At 39.3% G+C, this 21,030-nt stretch overlaps 1 protein-coding gene across 2 annotated transcripts in view; it reads right to left on the reverse strand.

Annotated features, from left to right (window-relative positions):
• Positions 1-11,183: 11,183 nt before the first annotated feature.
• Positions 11,184-21,030, reverse strand: part of LOC124619352 (excitatory amino acid transporter) — a 288,224-nt gene continuing 278,377 nt past the window's right edge. For both annotated transcript variants that reach the window (XM_047145673.1, XM_047145674.1), the window contains exon 11: positions 11,184-12,567. In XM_047145673.1, coding sequence (XP_047001629.1) covers positions 12,430-12,567 — 138 coding nt within the window. In that variant the 3' untranslated portion in view covers positions 11,184-12,429. The remainder of the gene's footprint in view (positions 12,568-21,030) is intronic.

The following is a 21,030-nucleotide window of genomic DNA, read 5'->3' on the forward strand; positions in this document are numbered from 1 at the left end:
AGGTGGTAGAGTTTTGTCAGGACTGGCTCTCCAAAGGCTATCAGTAGTTCTAATGGAATGTTGTCTACTCCCGGGGCCTTGTTTCGACTCAGATCTTTCAGTGCTATGTCAAACTCTTCACGCAGTATCATATCTCCCATTTCGTTTTCATCTACATCCTCTTCCATTTCCATTATATTGTCCTCAATTACATCACCCTTGTATAGACCCTCTATATACTCCTTCCACCTTTCTGCTTTCCCTTCTTTGCTTGGAACTGGGTTTCTATCTGAGCTCTTGATATTCATACAAGAGATTCTCTTTTCTCCAAAGGTCTCTTTAATTTTCCTTATGTTTGTCCTCTAGCCATCCCTGCTTACCCACTTTGCACTTCCTGTCGATCTCATTTTTGAGATTGACACTAGGTGTGCTGAATTTCAAGATTTGGAAATACATGGAGTCCAAAATATCTGACATGTTGACATAACATTCAGCCTTCACAGCAGCTTCTCGTCCATCATCAAGAAAGGATACCGCACACCAGATGATAATTTTGTTAGTGTGTAATCAATTATGGTGAAGTTGAGCTGTTTCTTTGAGCCTAATAATGGAAGTTCTCCTTATTGAAGTAACCATTTAAATGAAAATAGGTTTTATTTGGCATCCAAACATTTTGAATGAAATTTGCTGCCTTGGTTTTTCACAAAATAACAGGAGTAGAACACAGTCATTTGGATTCAGTTGTTGCGCAGTCTGAATTTTTTGATGAAATTGAAGCTGAAGTAGTTTTTGAATGCTGTAGTGGCGAGTCAAATTCCCACACCAAATGATGAGAACTCGTTTTGGTGAGAGCTTATATGATATCACTGTTGTCAGGGGAACATACAGACTGTACAACTCCACTAAGCTTTATCTTCAAATCTGTACCACTGTCCTCAAAATTCCAGATCAAAGTTATGATTGCTTATAGTAACGGAATTTGACCAAGATGCGGATCTGATAGTGGCCCCATAATTTTTGTCAAGCAGCTTTCAAACTATCACCATGTCAGTAAAATAAATGTATGTCAACTGCACACACTGCACTGGACCATGGTAGCTAAATGGCTTCACAGCATGACATCTTCCCCTCATCACTTCTGCTACATCTGCAAGACTGCATCATCGGCTTCAAATTTTGCCATTTGTGTGTGTCACCCTGTAGTCACATAACGTACTGCTAGTTTTGTGCTCTAGTCTAGCTATTCGTACTAACTGCAAAAGACTGTTAAAGTAATATGACTAAAATCAAGAGTGAATTTCAGGGCATTATTTGAAATTAGAAGAATGAACTAGTATGCTTATGATTACAAGAGATATTCTACTTGACATTAAAAGCATGTCTGTTATGTTCCATAGCTCCAATGATAATGTTTAGTATTGTATTGTAAGAGAATACAGTTCGATTGTCACTGTTCGCTAAAGTGACCTCTTGTGGCAGGAGTAATTGAAAAGCAAGAACCATGATTGTACTATTATGAAATAGAGAGAGGGTGTATTTTACAATAAATCAGTTTTGTAAAATGTGTTCAGAGTAGTAACTGGAATAAAAGCTACCAACCCCCTTCAATTTCGTACATTTATTTCTACATAACTGATATCAAAAGGAGTTGCACCATGAGAGAATCTCTGCAAAAAATGGTTCATATGGCTCTGAGCACTATGGGACTTAACTTCTCAGGTCATCAGTCCCCTAGAACTTAGAACTACTTAAACCTAACTAACCTAAGGATGTCACACACATCCATGCCCGAGGCAGGATTCGAACCTGCGACCGTAGTGGTCACGCGGTTCCAGACTGTAGCGCCTAGAACCGCTTGGCGACTCCGGCCGGCGAGAGTCTCTGCATTGAGAATTGAAGAGGTGGATGAAATAGGCTGAAACACAGGATATTCAGATCAGCACTGCGACATGGGGTAAATGCTTTCTGGTAAATGTATCTTCTGTTCTCTGTTATCAGTAGCAGGTTCATTCCTGCTATGATGCAAGTTGAAACACATTACAGCCTTTTTTTGAACCCACAAATTCAGCTTGATGGTAGCTTGAGAAGCCTCAGCCTACAAGGCAAACAACTGGTATTCGAAGAGTATCACTGATAAATATGACTCTACATATAAAACCGTGAACACCATGAAACATAGACCTTGCCATTGGTGGTGAGGCTTGCCTCAGCGATACAGACAGCCGCACCGTAGGTGCAACCACAACGGAGGGGTATCTGTTGAGAGGCCAGACGAATGTGTGGTTCCTGAAGAGGGGCAGCAGCCTCTTCAGTAGTTGCAGGGGCAATAGTCTGGATGATTGACTGATCTGGCCTTGTAACACTAACCAAAACGGCCTTGCTGTGCTGATACTGCGAACAGCAGAAAGCAAGGGGAAACTACAGCCGTAATTTTTCCGTGAGGGCATGCAGCTTTACTGTACGGTTAAATGATGATGGCGTCCTCTTGGGTAAAATATTCCGGGGGTAAAAATAGTCCCCCATTCGGATCCCCGGGTGGTGACTAATCAAGAGGACGTCATTATCAGGAGAAAGAAAACTGGCGTTCTACAGATCGGAGCGTGGAATGTCTGATCCCTTAATCGGGCAGGTAGGTTAGAAAATTTAAAAAGTGAAATGGATAGGTTAAAGTTAGATATAGTGGGAATTAGCGAAGTTTGGTAGCAGGAGGAACAAGACTTTTGGTCAGGTGACTACAGGGTTATAAATACAAAATCAAATAGGGGTAATGCAGGAGTAGGTTTAATAATGAATAAAAAAAATAGGAGTGCGGGTAATCTACTACAAACAGCATAGTGAACGCCTTATTGTCGCCAAGATAGACACCAAGCCCACACCTACTACAGTAGTACTAGTTTATATGCCAACTAACTCTGCAGATGATGATGAAATTGAAGAAATGTATGATGAGATAAAAGAAATTATTCAGATAGTGAAGGGAGACGAAAATTTAATAGTCATGGGTGACTGGAATTTGATAGTAGGAAAAGGAGGAGAAGGAAACGTAGTAGGTGAATATGGACTGGGGGTAAGAAATGAAAGAGGAAGCCGCCTGGTAGAATTTTGCACAGAGCATAACTTAATCATAGCTAATACTTTCGTCAAGAATCATAAAAGAAGGTTGTATACATGGAAGAAACCTGGAGATACTGACAGGTTTCAGACCGATTATATAATGGTAAGACAGAGATTTAGGAACCAGGTTTTAAATTGTAAGACATTTCCAGGGGCAGATGTGGACTCTGACCACAATGTATTGGTTATGACCTTTAGATTAAAACTGAAGAAACTGCAAAAAGGTGGGTATTTAAGGAGATGGGACCTGGATAAACTGAAAGAACCAGAGGTTGTACAGAATTTCAGGGAGAGCATAAGGGAACAATTGACAAGAACAGGGGAAAGAAATACAGTAGATGAAGAATGGGGAGCTTTGAGGACTGAAGTAGTGAAGGCAGCAGAGGATCAAGTAGGTAAAAAGACAAGGGCTAGTATAAATCCTTGGGTAACAGAAGAAATATTGAATTTAATTGACGAAAGGAGAAAATACAAAAATGTAGTAAATGAAGCAGGTGAAAAGGAATATAAACGTCTCAAAAATGAGATCGACAGGAAGTGCAAAATGTCTAAGCAAGGATGGCTAGAGGACAAATGTAAGGCTGTAGAGGTATATATCACTAGGGGTAAGATAGATGCTGCCTACAGAAAAATTAGAGAGACCTTTGGAGAAAAGAGAATCTCTTGTATGAATATCAAGAGCTCAGATGGAAACCCAGATCTAAGCAAAGAAGGGAAAGCAGAAAGGTGGAAGGAGTATATAGAAGGTCTATACAAGGGTGATGTACTTGAGGGCACTAGTATGGAAATGGAAGGGGATGTAGATGAAGATGAAATGAGAGATACGATACTGCGTGAAGAGTTTGATAGAGCACTGAAAGACCTGAGTCGAAACAAGGCCCCGGGAGTAGACAACATTCCATTAGAACTACTGACAGCCTTGGGAGAGCCAGTCCTGACAAAACTCTACCATCTGGTGGGCAAGACGTATGAGACAGGCGAAATACCCTCAGACTTCAAGAAGAATATAATAATTCCAATCCCAGAGAAAGCAGGTGTTGACAGATGTGAAAATTACCGAACTAAGTCACAGCTGCAAAGTACTAACACGAATCTTTACAGACGAATGGAAAAACTGGTAGAAGCCGACCTCGGGGAAGATCAGTTTGGATTCCGTAGAAATATTGGAACACGTGAGGCAATACTGACCCTACGACTTAGCTTAGAAGCTAGATTAAGGATAGGCAAACCTACATTTCTAGCATTTGTAGACTTAGAGAAAGCTTTTGACAATTTGACTGGAATACTCTCTTTCAAATTCTGAATGTGACAGGAATAAAATACAGGGAGCGAATGGCTATTTACAATTTGTACAGAAACCAGATGGCAGTTATAAGAGTCGAGGGACATGAAAGAAAAGCAGTGGTTGGGAAGGGAGTGAGACAGGGTTGTAGCCTCTCCCCGATGTAATTCAATCTGTATATTGAGCAAGCAAGAAAGGAAACAAAAGAAAAATTCGGAGTAGGTATTACAATCCATGGAGAAGAAATAAAAACTTTGAGGTTCGCCGATGACATTGTAATTCTTTCAAAGACAGCAAAGGACTTGGAAGAGCAGTTGAACGGAATGGACAGTGTCTTGAAAGGAGGATATAAGATGAACATCAACAAAAGCAAAACGAGGATAATGGAATGTAGTCAAGTTAACTCGGGTGATGGTTAGGGAATTAGATTAGGAAATGAGACACTTAAAGTAGTAAAAGAGTTTTGCTACTTGAGGAGCAAAATAACTGATGATGGTCGAAGTAGAGAGGATATAAAATGTAGACTGGCAACGGCAAGGAAAGCATTTCTGAAGAAGAGAAATTTGTTAACATCGAGTATAGATTTAAGTGTCAGGAAGTCGTTTCTGAAAGTATTTGTATGGAGTGTAGCCATGTATGGAAGTGAAACATGGACAATAAATAGTTTAGACAAGAAGAGAATAGAAGCTTTTGAAACGTGGTGCTACAGAAGAATGCTGAAGATTAGATGGGTAGATCACATAACTAATGAGGAGGTATTGAATAGAATTGCAGAGAAGAGGAGTTTGTGGCACAACTTGACAAGAAGAAGGGATCGGTTTGTAGGACATGTTCTGAGGCATCAAGGAATCACCAATTTAATATTGGTGGGCAGCGTGGAGGGTAAAAATCGTAGAGGGAGACCAAGAGATGAATACACTAAGCAAATTCAGACGGATGTAGGCTGCAGTATGTACTGGGAGATGAAGCAGCTTGCACAGGATAGAGTAGCATGGAGAGCTGCATCAAACCAGTCTCAGGACTGAAGACCACAACAACAACAACATAAAATATTCAAACTACTTAAGGGTATGCAGCCAGTGATATCTTCGACAGCCACCGATATTTTGAAAGGTGCTCACCCTGTCATTTTCAAGGCACAAAAGCAGTGAGAAAGTTCTGTACAAGGAAATTTAAGGCATTTGTATGAAAAGCATTGGGTAAGGTACTGTAAAATCTGGCCCTATGTTTTTTGATTGGTGAAGAATAGTATTCCACACATGATACAAGTGAAAACCTCTATACCTGTTTATAAGATCACTTGCTAATTTAATTTTAACTCTTTCTGTAATAACAATATCCCAATAACTGGAAGTGGATGCCAGTATCTCTGCGTTGTTATATTCTAAGAGCATGACCAGTGCCAAGGCAATGTTCTGCAATAGAAGATTTGCTGGGCTGCTGTTAGTGTTTGTGTGACACTTGTACTCAATACACCAGTCCTCCACGGTCCTGCTGGTCTGACCAATGCATGGTGTTTATAAATGATATCGGGGTTTTAACGCTTTAAAATATTTATTATATTAAACTTACTGTTATAAATGATATGTCAAATGAAAGAGCTACTGAAACAGTTTTACCAAGAAGCTTATAAACCTCACTGGCATAGCGAAGTATGCGACTGGTTGAACTTCACTGCACCCAAGCGCTGGTTAGGCCACAAGGGGCCCAATGACAGGCCTTGCTTTGCATGGCCTCCGTGTTCACCCAACCTAACAACATTCGATTTTTTCCTTTGGGGGTTCATCAAGGATCGTGTGTACATGCCTCCGCTACCAGCAGACCCCCCTGAATTAAGAAACCAGATTGAAGCAGCTGTTGCTACGATCACTGAAGAGACACTTGTTAACGTTTGGGAAGAACTCGGCTATAGACTTGATGTGTGCCGTGTGACAAATGGTGCTCACATTGAGCATTTATAAGGTTCTTGGTAAAACTCTGAGTTGCTCTTTCATTTGACATATCATTTATAACTGTAAGTTTGATGTAATAAATATTATAAAGCATTAAAACCCCAATATTCATTTATAAATACCCTGTATATTATGTGCCACAACTGCAAGCAATACAATAAATACCCACCTTATGCAAACCACATTCATCCCTTATAGATTCTAAAGAGCCCTAATCTGTGAAGGTGGTCAACACATTTTGCATCACATCTCTACAAAATACAACCAATCCTGTTTGAAATGTTTCCTGCATAAGGCAAGGAGACTTTAGATTCCGGTGCCATCTCATTATCATCACGACTCAATTGTTTCATGGTTGGTTGACAGCAAAACATGTATCTGATATGCCTTTTCTGAACATTGCTGGTGAATTAAATAAAAACTTAGCTTCTACAGAGAATCATATAACTCTCTTGGCAAACGTCTTTCCGAGATTGATGTCTGAAGTACTCCTCTGTGATACAGACAAGGGGGAGATTGAGTCAATAATTAAATCACTGAAGACTAAGGACTCTCATGGTTATGATGGAGTGCCTAGCAGAATATTAAAGTACTGTGCTCCACATGGTAGCCCTGTATTTAGCCATATTTGTAGTTTTTCCTTTCGGAATGGTCAGTTTCCTGAACAATTCAAATACTCGGTAGTAAAGCAGCTTTATAAAAAGGGAGAAAGGGATAATGTAGGCCATCAGTGTTTGCTAAACTTATTGAAAAGGCTGTGTATGTAAGTGTAACTGATCATTTTATATAACATGATTTACTGTGAAATGTAGTTTGGCTTTAAAAATTGTTTAACAACTGAAAATCCTATATTCTCTTTTCTCTGTGAGGTACTGGATGGGTAAAACAAAAGGTTTCGAATGCTAGGCATTTTTTTTTTATTTAACTAAGGCATTTGATTGTGTTAATCACAAAATATTGCTCCAGAAGTTGGACCATTACAGAATACGGAGTGCAGCTCACAATTGGTTCACCTATTACTTTAGCAACTGACAGCAAAAGGTTATTATTCACAATGTTGAGAATGGCTGTGATGTGGGATCCGAGTGGGGTACAGTCAAGTGGGGGGTGCCCCAGGGATCAGTGTTGGGGCCACTCGTTCCTTATTTACATATCGATATGCCCTCTAGTATTATGGGCAACTCTAAAATATTTCTAATTTGCTGATGATGCTTGGCAGTAAAGGATGCTGTGTGCAACATTGGCTCGGTTTCAAATAGTGCAGTTCATGGCCTAAGTTCATGGCTTGTAGAAAAGAAACTAATGCTAAATCACATTAAGACTCACTTTTTTACAGTTTCTAACACACAGTTCAACAAAACCTGACGTTTTAATTTCACAGAATTGGTATATGATTAGTGAAACTGAACATTTCAAATTTCAAGGTGTTCAGATAGATAGTAAACTCTCATGGAAAGCACACATTCAGGATCTTGTTCAAAGACTTAATGCTGCAATTTTTTCTATTCAAACGGTATCTGAAGTGAGTGATCCTTCGACATGAAAATTAGTCTACTTTGCTTATATTCATTTGCTTATGTAGTATGGTATTATATTTAACTCTCCCCATTTTAAAAGGATATTTTTCGCTCAGAAATGGGCGGTTCAGGCAATAAGTAGTCCAAGTCCACGAACCTCTTGTCGACCCCTGTTCACGAGTCTGGGTATTTTGACATTGGCCTCGTAACATATATCTTCCTTACTGTCATTTCTTGTTAACAATATTCCCAAGACTAAGCAGCTTTCACTCGGTGAATACTCAGCAGAAATCAAACCTGCATTTGGGTTGGACTTCCTTAACTCTTGTACAGAAAGGTGGGCAGTATACTGCTGCATCCATTTTCAATAAGCTACCAATCGAATTAAAAAATATTAACAGTAATGCTAGTGCTTTCATATCAAAACTGAAGAGTTCCTTGAAAAAGTAAGCTGATTCTTGTTGTATTGTTGATTGCGTTTACTTAAACTTATGGACTGACTTTTTCATGTTCATAAACATTTTCTTTTTATGTGTTGTTACTTTAATGATGTAATTTCATGTACTGACATGTTCCAAGACCTTGGAGATTTGCTCCTCAATTTGGTCCTACAGAACTTGACGTGTAAATAAATAAATAACCATACCGATAAAAGGCAGCTCCAAGAAGGCCTAACGTAGCGACAAACTTTCAGGGTCCAAGACGACATGGTCCCTGTGAACCATGATATGAAATACTCCTTCGTGCTGAGCCTGATGGTAACGACTATCAACCTGTAGATACAAGGCTGTGTGATTGAGATATAAACATGTCCCAATGTACCATCAGCCTTCTTCCTGTTCAACATGTCGAGGAAGGGGAAACTAATATTTTGATACATTTAATCCAGGTGTTCTGAAAGACCATTTAAATCCTTACTTTTATGAGGCCAAACAACAAAAGTACCTTCTACATATCTGAAAATACTGTAGCTGTCAATGCCACAAACTCCAAGGCATGTTCCTCGATGTTTTCTGTGTACAAATTGGCAATAGCAGGCGACAAAGGGTTTTCCATCGCAACCACTTTAGTCTTTTCATAATACTGTTCATTGAACGGGTATGCCAAGATATGGTCATTACTTCAAACTCAATCAAACCTCAGTTGACTGTAATGAGTCAGATTCAGGAACACAAATGGAGAAAGAGAGCACATCAAAATATCAGCATCATTCAAATGTAATCCCTCTAATCTAGATTACATAGCCTTCTGAAGGTGCTCAAGGAAGGCGGTAGTCTTAGGCTCATTGTCAATAACATTCGTGGTTCAACATAATGTGTAGCAAAACACCTTACCATTCTATTGAACCCATTAGTAGGTTGGTGTATGCAACACATTAAGAACTTGAACAGTGGAAAATCCAGGATGGAATATAAAAATATTATGAAAAGGAAAGTTGCTACTCACCATATAGTGGAGATGCTGAGTCACAGATAGGCTCAACAAAAAGACTGTTCCAAATAAACCTGTTGGCCCGTAAGGCCTTTGTCAAAAATAGACACACACACACACACACACACACACACACACACACACACACACACACGCAAACACAACTGTGTGATAATTGCGTTTGCAGTGTGTGTGTATTTTTGATGAAGGCCTTCCTTTCGGACTGAGAGCTTTATTTGGAACAGTCTTTTTGTTGTGCCTATCTGCGACTCAGCACTTCCACATTAAGAACTTGGCAGATTTCTTACATCTATGAGAGAGATTGCATTTGAATGTACAGGGGTATTTTTGTAAGCATTGATGTGGTATCTCTCTTCAATCGTGTTCCTGTGTCTAACTCATTATGGTTAATCGAGGATAGGTTTGGTGTTGATCTAACTAATCTGTTTGACATGTGTTGACTTCCATATACCTTTTATTCAATGACCAGACAGACAGAGTTGTGATGGGAAGTCTCTTGTCACCTATTATTGCCAGTTTGTTTATGGAAGACTTTGAGGAATGTGTCTGAGTCAGTAGCATGAAACCTCCCCATTTTTTCAGATAAACCAACGATACTTTTGCTTCTGGAAAAACACATTTTGACTATCACTTGCCTTTATCTGAACCTTTATATCTGCTGCTATCAGTTGTGGATCATGCTCATATGGTAACTACCAAAAGTACAGAAATATATAAGTAATGTACAAGAAAAATCTAAAGTGCAAAATTCGTAATAGGTATGTTCGTATTTTATATTTTTCACGTACATGACTTGTTCTAGTTTGTACTTTCGGTAGATATTGAGGTTCAAATAAAAACAGATGATTACTTAATAGCTATTGAATATCATCTAACCAAAGCATTCAATAATTTTGTTGTTTGGCCTCACGTAAGCGTGAATATGGCTTTTTAGAATATCTGAATACAGAGCGAAAAAGGAGAGAAGTAAAAAGACTAAGTGTGCTGGTGGAATAGAGGGCTGTGTAGTGCTGGAGTGGGAAGAGGGAAGGGAATAGGTGTGTGAAGGACAGTAACTAATGTAGGTTGAGGCCAGCCACGGGGACGTAGTATATATTGCAAGGAGAGTTCCCACTGGCACAGTTCAGAAAGACTAGAGTTGGTGCATGCACATGGCACAGACTGTGAAGCAGTTACTGAAGTGCAGAGCGTTGAGTTGGGCAGTGTGCTCAGCAACTCAGTGGTCCAGCTGTTTCTTGGCCACTATTTGTCAGTGGCCATTCATGTGGACAGGCAGCTTTGTGGTTGTCATGCCCACATGGAACACAGCATAGTGGTTGTAGCTTAGCTTGTAGATCATGTGACTGCTTTCACAGGTAGTTCTCTTCTGACGGGCTAAGCAATGCTTGTGACTGGACTTGAGAAGGTGGTCATGGGAAGATGTATGGGATAGGTCTTGCATCTAGGTCTATTTCAGGTATATGGGCCATGAGGCAAGGGTTGGGGACAGAGATGGATCTCCTCAGGATATTGTCTCGGTTTGGTGGGCAGTGGAATAACAATGTGGGAGGGACAGGAAGGATAGTGGGTAGTATATTTCTCATTTTAGGGCAATGACGAGAGGTAATCGAAACCCTGGTAGAGAATGTGATTGATATCCTTTCACTCTGAATTTTAATCCCCCTCTTGAATGTTTCTTTTATTTCTGTCATTGCTTTTTTGTGTATAGATTCAACATTAGGGGTGAAAGACTACATCATTGCCTTACACTCTCCTTAATTTCAGCATTTCATTTTTGGTCATCCACTCTTACTGTTACGTCTTGGTTCTTGTACATATTCACTATTACCCATCTCTCTCTCTCTATACCTTAGAATTGCATTACAATTACAAAGAAGAGTCAATATGTTTTCAATTAACTTCAATAATGATTCAATAAAATTATTTATTTACATGAATGTATGTAAATGTAATAATACAGTTGCATTGAATGTCATGAGGGTATTCAGGTACTATGAACATCACATATAAGTCAAATACATCAAAATTAACTGGAGAATACAGCTACAATAATGTCAGACAATTGGGTGGCACAACCAAGTATTTTCCATTTATGATAGAGAAAATGACAGTGAATAACAAATTAATGATTTCAAGTTTTTGTATTTCTAACCCAAAACATTCCATCAATCATTGAGGCTGTGAAAACATCAGATAAATTCCTACTATATAATACTGTAAAATGACAGCCTGGTAGGGGAGGGGGAGGTGGAGTAGGGTGGTTGTGTTATAACCTCTCCTTTTATTTGTCACTCTTTCTGTCAGGTACTAGTAACATTTATTTTATAGAAAATGAGGAGACACACAATACAAGTATCTTGAAATAATTACGAGCAAATAAGTCGGTGTGTGACAAAAAAGCATTAGCGCACAATGCAGCACTGAATGGGGAATTACAAATATTAGAAATAACCACCTGGTTAGTACATTTTGCATTATTGTTTTCATTATTGGAGTTATTGAATGGCTAATATTAAATTCAAATTTTTGTCGTGCACAGATTTGCATAATATAGTTGTGGGACATTTAGTTTATAAACACAGTTACATTGATGTTAAAAAACACTATTATCCAAATAAATTTGAGTTGCATAGAGATCCAGAGAGAATGCTGGTGACAAAAACCTGCTTAAATATTCACACACTAGAGAAGTGCTGACTGCGACAATTACAGATTTCTGATGATATGTGTGAATTTTGCTTCTCAGTTAGCGGTGGAGCAAAAGGGTGATATTGTTCATATTATAAGTAAGTACTGGGTGTGTTGTATACTTATTTCCTCACTATGTAGTATATGTAGATTATATGAAAGACTGCTTCTAAAATTCTCCAGTTCATTTGTTGCTGTCTTGATGTCTGCCTTTTTTTTTTTTTTTTACAGGTTCTCGATCAGTCACAATAATACTACAACATATTTTACATTATAAGAATACTTCCTAAATATGGTTCCTGATATTTATCACAGACCTACACAATCATTATGAAATACTTTTTAAACTATTCTTGACTAAACTAAAAGAGCTATAAAGTTATGATACCATACATTCAGTATCATGGAATTGCACATACTGTAAGTTATGATAATTGTATAAAATTTACAGGTTTCTAACGTTGCCATTTTTCAAGTGTGCTTGAACTTCTACAACTATAATTTCAGGTTCCACAGTCTTTTCACCACAATCACTAAGATGAACAGGAAGAAGATGGTTATTTTGAATCAACACACGATCAGGCTGGAAAAAAAAGCAGTAATAGAATAAGAAAATCTCTCTCTGCACATGACAACACTATGGCATATGAGGGGTTATAAAAAAATTTAAAAAATACATTTTCAAATTGTTTACAATACAACCTTATACTCTTCAAAATACTCTCTATTACAGCTAATACATTTGTCCCACTGGTGCTTCCACTCCTCAAAAAGTTTTCATCATCTTCAGAAATGGCCGACAGTTCCTCCCTAGTTTTTTCTTGATTTCTCCAGTATTGCCAAAACGGTGTCCTTTCATGCCCCTTTTCATGTGTGGAAGTAAGAAAAAGTTGCATTGAGCCGGGTGAGGTGAGGGAGGTGCATGGGGCAGCAGAACCTTGACATTTTTAGCCAATAGTGTCTACGAGAGATGGTTGTGTGTGCAGGTGTGTGAACCAGTCTCCTGTCTGCCATAAACCGGGTATTTTTTGATGCACAGAAATAAAAAAAAATTAAGAATATTGAGTTTCATGTAATTTTTTGTCTAATGTAATATCTTGTATAGACATCTTTTATTAACCCGACACATTCCACATCATTACGAAGTGTCATATTCATGATCTATGGAACAAGTACTAATCTAATCTAATTTAATCTAATCTAATCTGCACACTGTTGTGCAATCTTCTTAAAACTTCCAAATAAAAGATTTTATTGGTGGTCTATGAGCACAAGCTCTCTAATTTTTTTGATACTTTCGTCGATTCGGGCAGTTAATGGATGTCTAGAATTAGGTTTGTCACCAAGCGACATGTTGCCATTTTTACATTGAGAAACCACTCATGCACTTCATTTTTCCCATAGTGTCTGCTTGGTAAGCTGTTTTCAACATCAGAACAGGTTCAGCAGCATTTTTACAGAGTAGAAAAGAAAATTTCACATCTGCACTTTGTTCACTTGAACTTGCAATCACAAAAAAACCAAACAAGAACAAAAGAGCGCTAGCAAAAACAATCACTGCAGGTGAACTTAACAAGCCAGGTCAACAACACCGGCAACATGGGTGGCACAGAACTGACGACGAGTTGCACTATCCGATGTCTAGCGGCAGAAATGCATACTACACAAGCAGGGTACATACGCTCCGGGACAACTGGGAATTTTTTTTTTATAATTCCGGGAATTTTTTCATTGCTTTAGTTTTAAGTTAAATTTTTGTAATTTTGACTGGTAAGAACTGATACTCTGACAAAGAATTTTACCACAATGTAACATAACAGTCGCAACACTTCGCCTCGATTTTGTTGCCTGCTGTGCCAGCACCACCCCAAGTGGCCAGTAAGTTGAACTCCGAGTTAGGCGCAATCGTGAAAACGAAAAGTAATTGTTTATTTTGGTTTGTACAATGATTTTACAAATGGAAGCATAGCATACCGCAATAAATTGCAGCAAACAAGAAGAAGAAGAAGATACCACATGTCTTTTTTTAGGTTTCCTAAGGACCCTGAGAGTTTTATACCATCATGTTCCTAAAGTGCATCGTCAGGATTCTCTTGCAAATTACATGTATATTGATGATTAATGTTTCGTTTTAGGACCAGAAAATGGCTAGTCAACAGCAGACGAGAAGATCTTATAAAAAAAAAGATCCTGTTTACCTTTATAATAATGTTTTGTCCACTACACATCGAAAAAAAAAAAAAAAAAAAAAAAAAGTTCATGAATGCAGACAAAAACAAACTCGTGTGGAATGCAGTTAACCACATTGTTTGACATTGTCATGGTGTATATGACCTGGGACAAAAGGGACATCCGGAAAAAAATCGGGAACTTTTTAATCCGGGAGAAAACCGGGAATTTTATAGAATTCCAGGAATTTTTCATTGTTTTACTTTTCTGGTAAATTTTTGTAATTTTGCATAAGAACCCATACTCTATACTACTGTATCCCGCTAATGCAGAATAATATTCAACACTAAAACATAAATTGCAAAGGAAAGGCGCCATATACAGCAATGACACAGTGCTCACGCAAGCGTCTGCCAACAGCAAAGTGTGTCAAAAGGTTTTAGGAAGACTATGCAGTGCTTCATAACAACAAATTGCCTCCAATGAGTGTGAAGTTGCAACTGTTTACATTAGATTAATTTTAGCAGCTACAAGTGGGCTCATGCGCATGTGCAGTTGAGTCGCGTTTGATTGGTAGATTCTCCGTAACCTGTGCAAGCGGTCGCAGCAAGCAGCTAAATGCTAACGGGAAAAGGGGACGCCAAATTCATATTCTTGAGGAAAAGAAACTTGTTTCACAAAGCGCCAAGCATCCAGCACACTATGGTCTATCGATTATTTATATGATTTTGAAACACATCCCTGTTGGTTTTTGAACAAATTTTAAGTTGATTTCTGAATGAATCATAAGTTGATTTTTGAATGCGTGCATAGTGTACATGATTTCTCTGTCAGGAGAATACATGTCACATCTAGAAATAAACTTTCTGCAGACAGAAGGGGACGGGGCTATACGAGCTGAGCGGAGTAAAGCCGGACGCATGAATACCAAACACTGTCCAATTATGTGGATGATTGGGTTTGCGAATGTTCAGCGTTGTTATAATTACTAGCGAAATCCATGGATTCAGACTACCAGAATGGAAATAAACAACTAACAGGAATAAGAGGTGAGAAAGATTAAGTATTATCTTCTCAGTGTACCCAAGAAAATGAAATTTTGACAAAATTTTTGGCCAGATCACTACACTTGTAAGGACCAGTTGTACAGTCCCTGGCTAGTAGGTGCGTAAGTTCTATTCTGGAAGTAACGCGGGAAACGTGTTGTACAAACATATAATAACGACTAACCGGAAAATAATCGCGGGATAGCTAAATCTGTGATTCCGGTAGGGTTAGTGAAGTTAATCGGCGAACAAATTTTGACAATGGCAGGAAAAGCTACAAAATTGGTGGTGATTTGTTTATTAGAACTAGGTAGGAGAAGAAATGGGGACATCATACAAATTATGGAAGAATGAGACTATTTCAAATTTATATAAAAATTTCGTAATACTACTTTTTGATCTCATGCTTGAGAAACTGGTGCATATGAATGAAATGTGAAACTATTTCCTTACATACAGCTTTTTGCTTGGCCTAACAGGCATTTGATATTGGTACTTCGTGAATTACATTCTGTTGTGTTATAAAAATGACCATTTGTGCCAAAACAGTCTCATTTATTTAGTGTGTTGCAAAATTGCTGCAATATTAGAAAGGCCTATTTTGTTTTACCTAGCAGATAGTGACAAACTAGACGTAATCAGTTCGAGAAACCACATCAGCCTTGGGTATTATTTGTATTAAGAGCTTTTTCAGTATTAGATAACGACATTTTACATTTTCATGTAGCAAAACGTTTGACGAGCTTTGATGAGGTAATAGATTCTTTTGCATAAAGGAAAGCACGCCATGTAAAGCTGTAGCAAGATTAGAGAGAGGGAAAAATGCTAGGATCTAAGGATTGAAGAAATGTGTACTTTCTTGCTTGTCTCTTCTCTTTATTTGTTTTATGTATCCTATATTTAATTTTGTCATACAAAACAGCAAGTTATTAGCTAATAGGCAATAAAGAGCGCAAATTTTCTGAAGATTTTTTTTTTTTTTTTAAAGATGGGCAGGCTGTCAAACCAGCCGACTGCGAGCAGGAGAGGCACCACACAACATTTCAATTCCCACTGCCCTAAATATACACTCGTGGAAATTGAAATAAGAACACCGTGAATTCATTGTCCCAGGAAGGGGAAACTTTATTGACACATTCCTGGGGTCAGATACATCACATGATCACTCTGACAGAACCACAGGCACATAGACACAGGCAACAGAGCATGCACAATGTCGGCACTAGTACAGTGTATATCCACCTTTCGCAGCAATGCAGGCTGCTATTCTCCCATGGAGACGATCGTAGAGATGCTGGATGTAGTCCTGTGGAACGGCTTGCCATGCCATTTCCACCTGGCGCCTCAGTTGGACCAGCGTTCGTGCTGGACGTGCAGACCGCGTGAGACGACGCTTCATCCAGTCCCAAACATGCTCAATGGGGGACAGATCCGGAGATCTTGCTGGCCAGGGTAGTTGACTTACACCTTCTAGAGCACGTTGGGTGGCACGGGATACATGCGGACGTGCATTGTCCTGTTGGAACAGCAAGTTCCCTTGCTGGTCTAGGAATGGTAGAACGATGGGTTCGATGACGGCTTGGCTGTACCGTGCACTATTCAGTGTCCCCTCGACGATCACCAGTGGTGTACGGCCAGTGTAGGAGATCGCTCCCCACACCATGATGCCGGGTGTTGGCCCTGTGTGCCTCGGTCGTATGCAGTCCTGATTGTGGCGCTCACCTGCACGGCGCCAAATACGCATACGACCATCATTGGCACCAAGGCAGAAGCGAATCTCATCGCTGAAGATGACACGTCTCCATTCGTCCCTCCATTCACGCCTGTCGCGACACCACTGGAGGCGGGCTGTACGATGTTGGGGCGTGAGCGGAAGACGGCCTAATGGTGTGCGGGACCGTAGCCCAGCTTCATGGAGACGGTTGCGAATGGTCCTTGCCGATACCCCAGGAGCAACAGTGTCCCTAATTTGCTGGGAAGTGGCGGTGCGGTCCCCTACGGCACTGCGTAGGATCCTACGGTCTTGGCGTGCATCCGTGCGTCGCTGCGGTCCGGTCCCAGGTCGACGGGCACGTGCACCTGCCGCCGACCACTGGCGACAACATCGATGTACTGTGGAGACCTCACACCCCACGTGTTGAGCAATTCGGCGGTACGTCCACCCGGCCTCCCGCATGCCCACTATACGCCCTCGCTCAAAGTCCGTCAACTGCACATACGGTTCACGTCCACGCTGTCGTGGCATGCTACCAGTGCTAAAGACTGCGATGGAGCTCCGTATGCCACGGCAAACTGGCTGACACTGACGGCGGTGGTGCAGAAATGCTGCGCAGCTAGCGCCATTCGACGGCCAACACCGCGGTTCCCGGTGTGTCCGCTGTGCCGTGCGTGTGATCATTGCTTGAACAGCCCTCTCGCAGTGTCCGGAGCAAGTATGGTGGGTCTAACACACCGGTGTCAATGTGTTCTTTTTTCCATTTCCAGGAGTGTAGTTTGATGGCATCCATTACAAAATATACACCTTTCAATTCCGCAGAGCGAAATACAGTAACGCGTGATAGAAGAATGCTGTATGAAGAGGCGTGGCACCGCACTTTGGCACACTTAAGACCAAATAACATGTCTTACATTTCCTCGAACACATATGTTTTATGTTTCAGACTTTTCAGAAAGGTGTGTGCTACAAGACGAACATATTTTTGAAAAATCGATTTTTTTGTCTGTATTGATCTGTTTAGCAAATATCGCAGATCCGGGGCTGATGCGCAGAGCAGTCTGTTATAGTGGGTAGTCTCCAGATTAGTACTTGCTCCATAGATCATGAATATGACACTTCGTAATTTATTTATTTTATTTATCCATCTGTTGACAATAAATATTGTATGGATGTTGTCAAGCCATTTCAGAGAAATGGACACAAACAATATATACGTAAAAATGTACAAAACAAAATAATAGAATGAGGTTAATAATAATACAATGTAAGTAATATAGCCTATATACACCCCTGCTTGTTATTTTAAATGCAGTCTGTTTTTCATAAGGCTTTAGTTTTGTCCTCCCTAAACGGCAAGTCCTTATATACACCACACTGCTTAAGTATATATTTACATCACACAACAGCTGTCCTTTAAGTATGTAATGTAATGAATGATTAGGTAGGTATTGAGTATTTTCCATTTTGCCTTTATAAATATCATCAGAAAAAATTTATTGAGCTACGTAGTCATTTACACAATAAAAACATTGTTCTACTAGAAATTTTTAAAATTCTGTTTTAAATTTATCATCATCTTCTAACTGCCTGATGTTGACTGGCAGTGCGTTGTACAGTTTTGCACCGATATGGCTCACATGCCTTTGTGTATTCGTTCTTTTTATTCGCTGAGTATGGAGTGCTGCGCTATTACGGGTATTGTAGTTATGAAAGTCGGCATTTGTCTGAAAATGTGCAATGTGGGTCCTTCACTTTTGAAATTTTCAGCCTTTCTGGAAAAGCTCCTTCACTGAATGATAAATTGGCTATGTGTGCAAAGGGCTTTGCAATTTGTGGTGGTGTCCTTGTTATGATTTGACACAGGCACCTCATATATGCCAGACGACATTTTGGGTTTCAAGCTTTGTATCACTTTCAACACTTCACCCTCATTTGTTGGCTCTACCCTCATCCTACAAGCTGTTTTTGGATATTCAGGTTTTTCTTTGTTTGTAAATTTTAAGCTTAATGAAGTTGTTGCCTTTATGAAATAATTGTTAATATAATTTGGCAAATCTTGTTTATTAATATTGTTATTTTTTAAATTTTTGAGGCTAATGTCCTGGTTTTTACAACTCTTCCCTGTTTCAGTCTTCACAATACCCCATACGGCTTTTGATTTGTTTTCAGACTGTCTTATAAAACTATCATTACTCATGAATTTTGCTGTAGCAATTACTTTTCTGTATACCCTCTTGTAATTCCTGACATATTCTATGAATTGTGGGCATCAAAACTTCCACAGGAAGTTTTGATGCCAGCTGTGATCCAAGAACTTGGCTTTGTATTGCCATGTGACCTGATTTTTGACAGCTTTTTTGGAAAACACATTTCAAAATATCCCATGAAAATGGAAGAAAATGTGTTATATGCATCATTTGTATTTGTTAGGGATAGTACTTCTGCCCAAGCCTCATTAGTTAGCATATTTATGAATTCTACACAGTTCTCTGTAGAAAAATTTCTTTTATACATGAAGTGTGTTTTTTTCTCTTTCAGTGGCCTTGAAGGGATTTTGAGGACGAGAGCATTGTGGTCTGATAATCCCAAATCAGTATTTGTCACTTCAACTTCTGTGCACCCTACATTTGAAAATATATTATCAATAAGACTGACTGTATTATTTGTTATTCTTGTGGGTGTGTGTATGTGTGGAACCAGGTTGAAACTACATAACAGATTTAGGAACTGATCTTTTAGCCTACTTTCACTCATAAGATTAATATTGAAGTCCCCACACACAACTACAGTGGCTCTATCGGTGAACAGAGCGTTAAGCAATATTTCTAATTGGTTAAAGAATATGTCTGCATCACAAGTAGGTGGTCTGTATATTGCTATGACTATGACTTTTCCCTGTATTTCATTCAACTCCACAGCTGCAGCTTCAAAATGATTTTCCACACTCAATGATTCAGCTTCACACCTTCTTTTATAGCTGATACTTGGTTTGGTAAATATACATACACCTCCATTTTTGGTATTTTTTCCACAATATTGGCTTGCCAACTTAAACGGATGAATATTAATGCTACTTAGTTCAAAACTTCTGCACCAATGCTCCACAATGCGCATGCAGTCAATATTTGCACTGTTCATAGCTACCTCAAGTTCTAATGATTTATTTCTAAGACACAATGTTTAAGTTTAGAATCTGCAGGTGATGAGGATGAGAACTGGCTACATTTGTATTTACATTTTGTGGTGTCATACTCCGTTCCTTGCCCTGGCGAGGTACCAAAAATCCTCCAGAAGGACAGATTTTCTACACCTTGTAGGTCGTTCACTAGGATATGGTGCATTGCTTGCTGCTGCTGCTGGTGTAGCTCCCGGTGTCATTGATGCTGTCATTTCTGATGTTGTTGTTGTTGCTGTTGTTGTTGATGATGATGATGGTGTATCTGTTTCTGATACTTCAGGTGTTGGTTCTGTTGTTATTGATATGCTTCCTTGTGAACTGCTAGCACTTGGGGTGTTTTCTTGCAATGTCAGAACATCACACTTGTCTTGTAGTGGTGATGCTTCATTTTCAGATTCACCAAGTAGTTTGTGGGTCTTGTCCTTGAGGGGAATTACGTTTGAAGTGTCACAACTTACTTTCGTTTTGGCATTTACTATTTCTATTATTTTTGCAATTACGAATTTTTTTCCTAATCTATTTAAGTGGAAACCATGTCTAGTATGGAATCTCCTTCCTAGTTTGCTTATATAAATGAAAGTCACATTTTTGAATCGTTTGCATATCTGTTTCATCTCACTATTTGCACTTTCCACTTCTTTGTTAAAGCAGGACCATTCCGCTAGGTCATGACGATGTGGTACTGAAAATACAATGACGTTAGTGCATCTTAGTTCATACAGTCGCCTTTTTAGTGAAAGCAACAGATCTTGTTTTTCATTTCTTGCGACGTCGTTTGTTCCCGCCAGGAAAACGGCAAAGTCTTTGTTGCTTAATGTGGGAATTTTTTCGTGGCTTATTGCAGTTGCTGTGCAGAATTTCGCACCTGGTTTCACCATGGAAGTCAAGTTCACATTGCTTTTATTACGAAAGTCAGTAGCTATGTTTCGACCTTGG

This window comes from Schistocerca americana, chromosome 6 (genome assembly GCF_021461395.2).
Source record: "Schistocerca americana isolate TAMUIC-IGC-003095 chromosome 6, iqSchAmer2.1, whole genome shotgun sequence".
Lineage (NCBI taxonomy): Eukaryota > Metazoa > Arthropoda > Insecta > Orthoptera > Acrididae > Schistocerca > Schistocerca americana.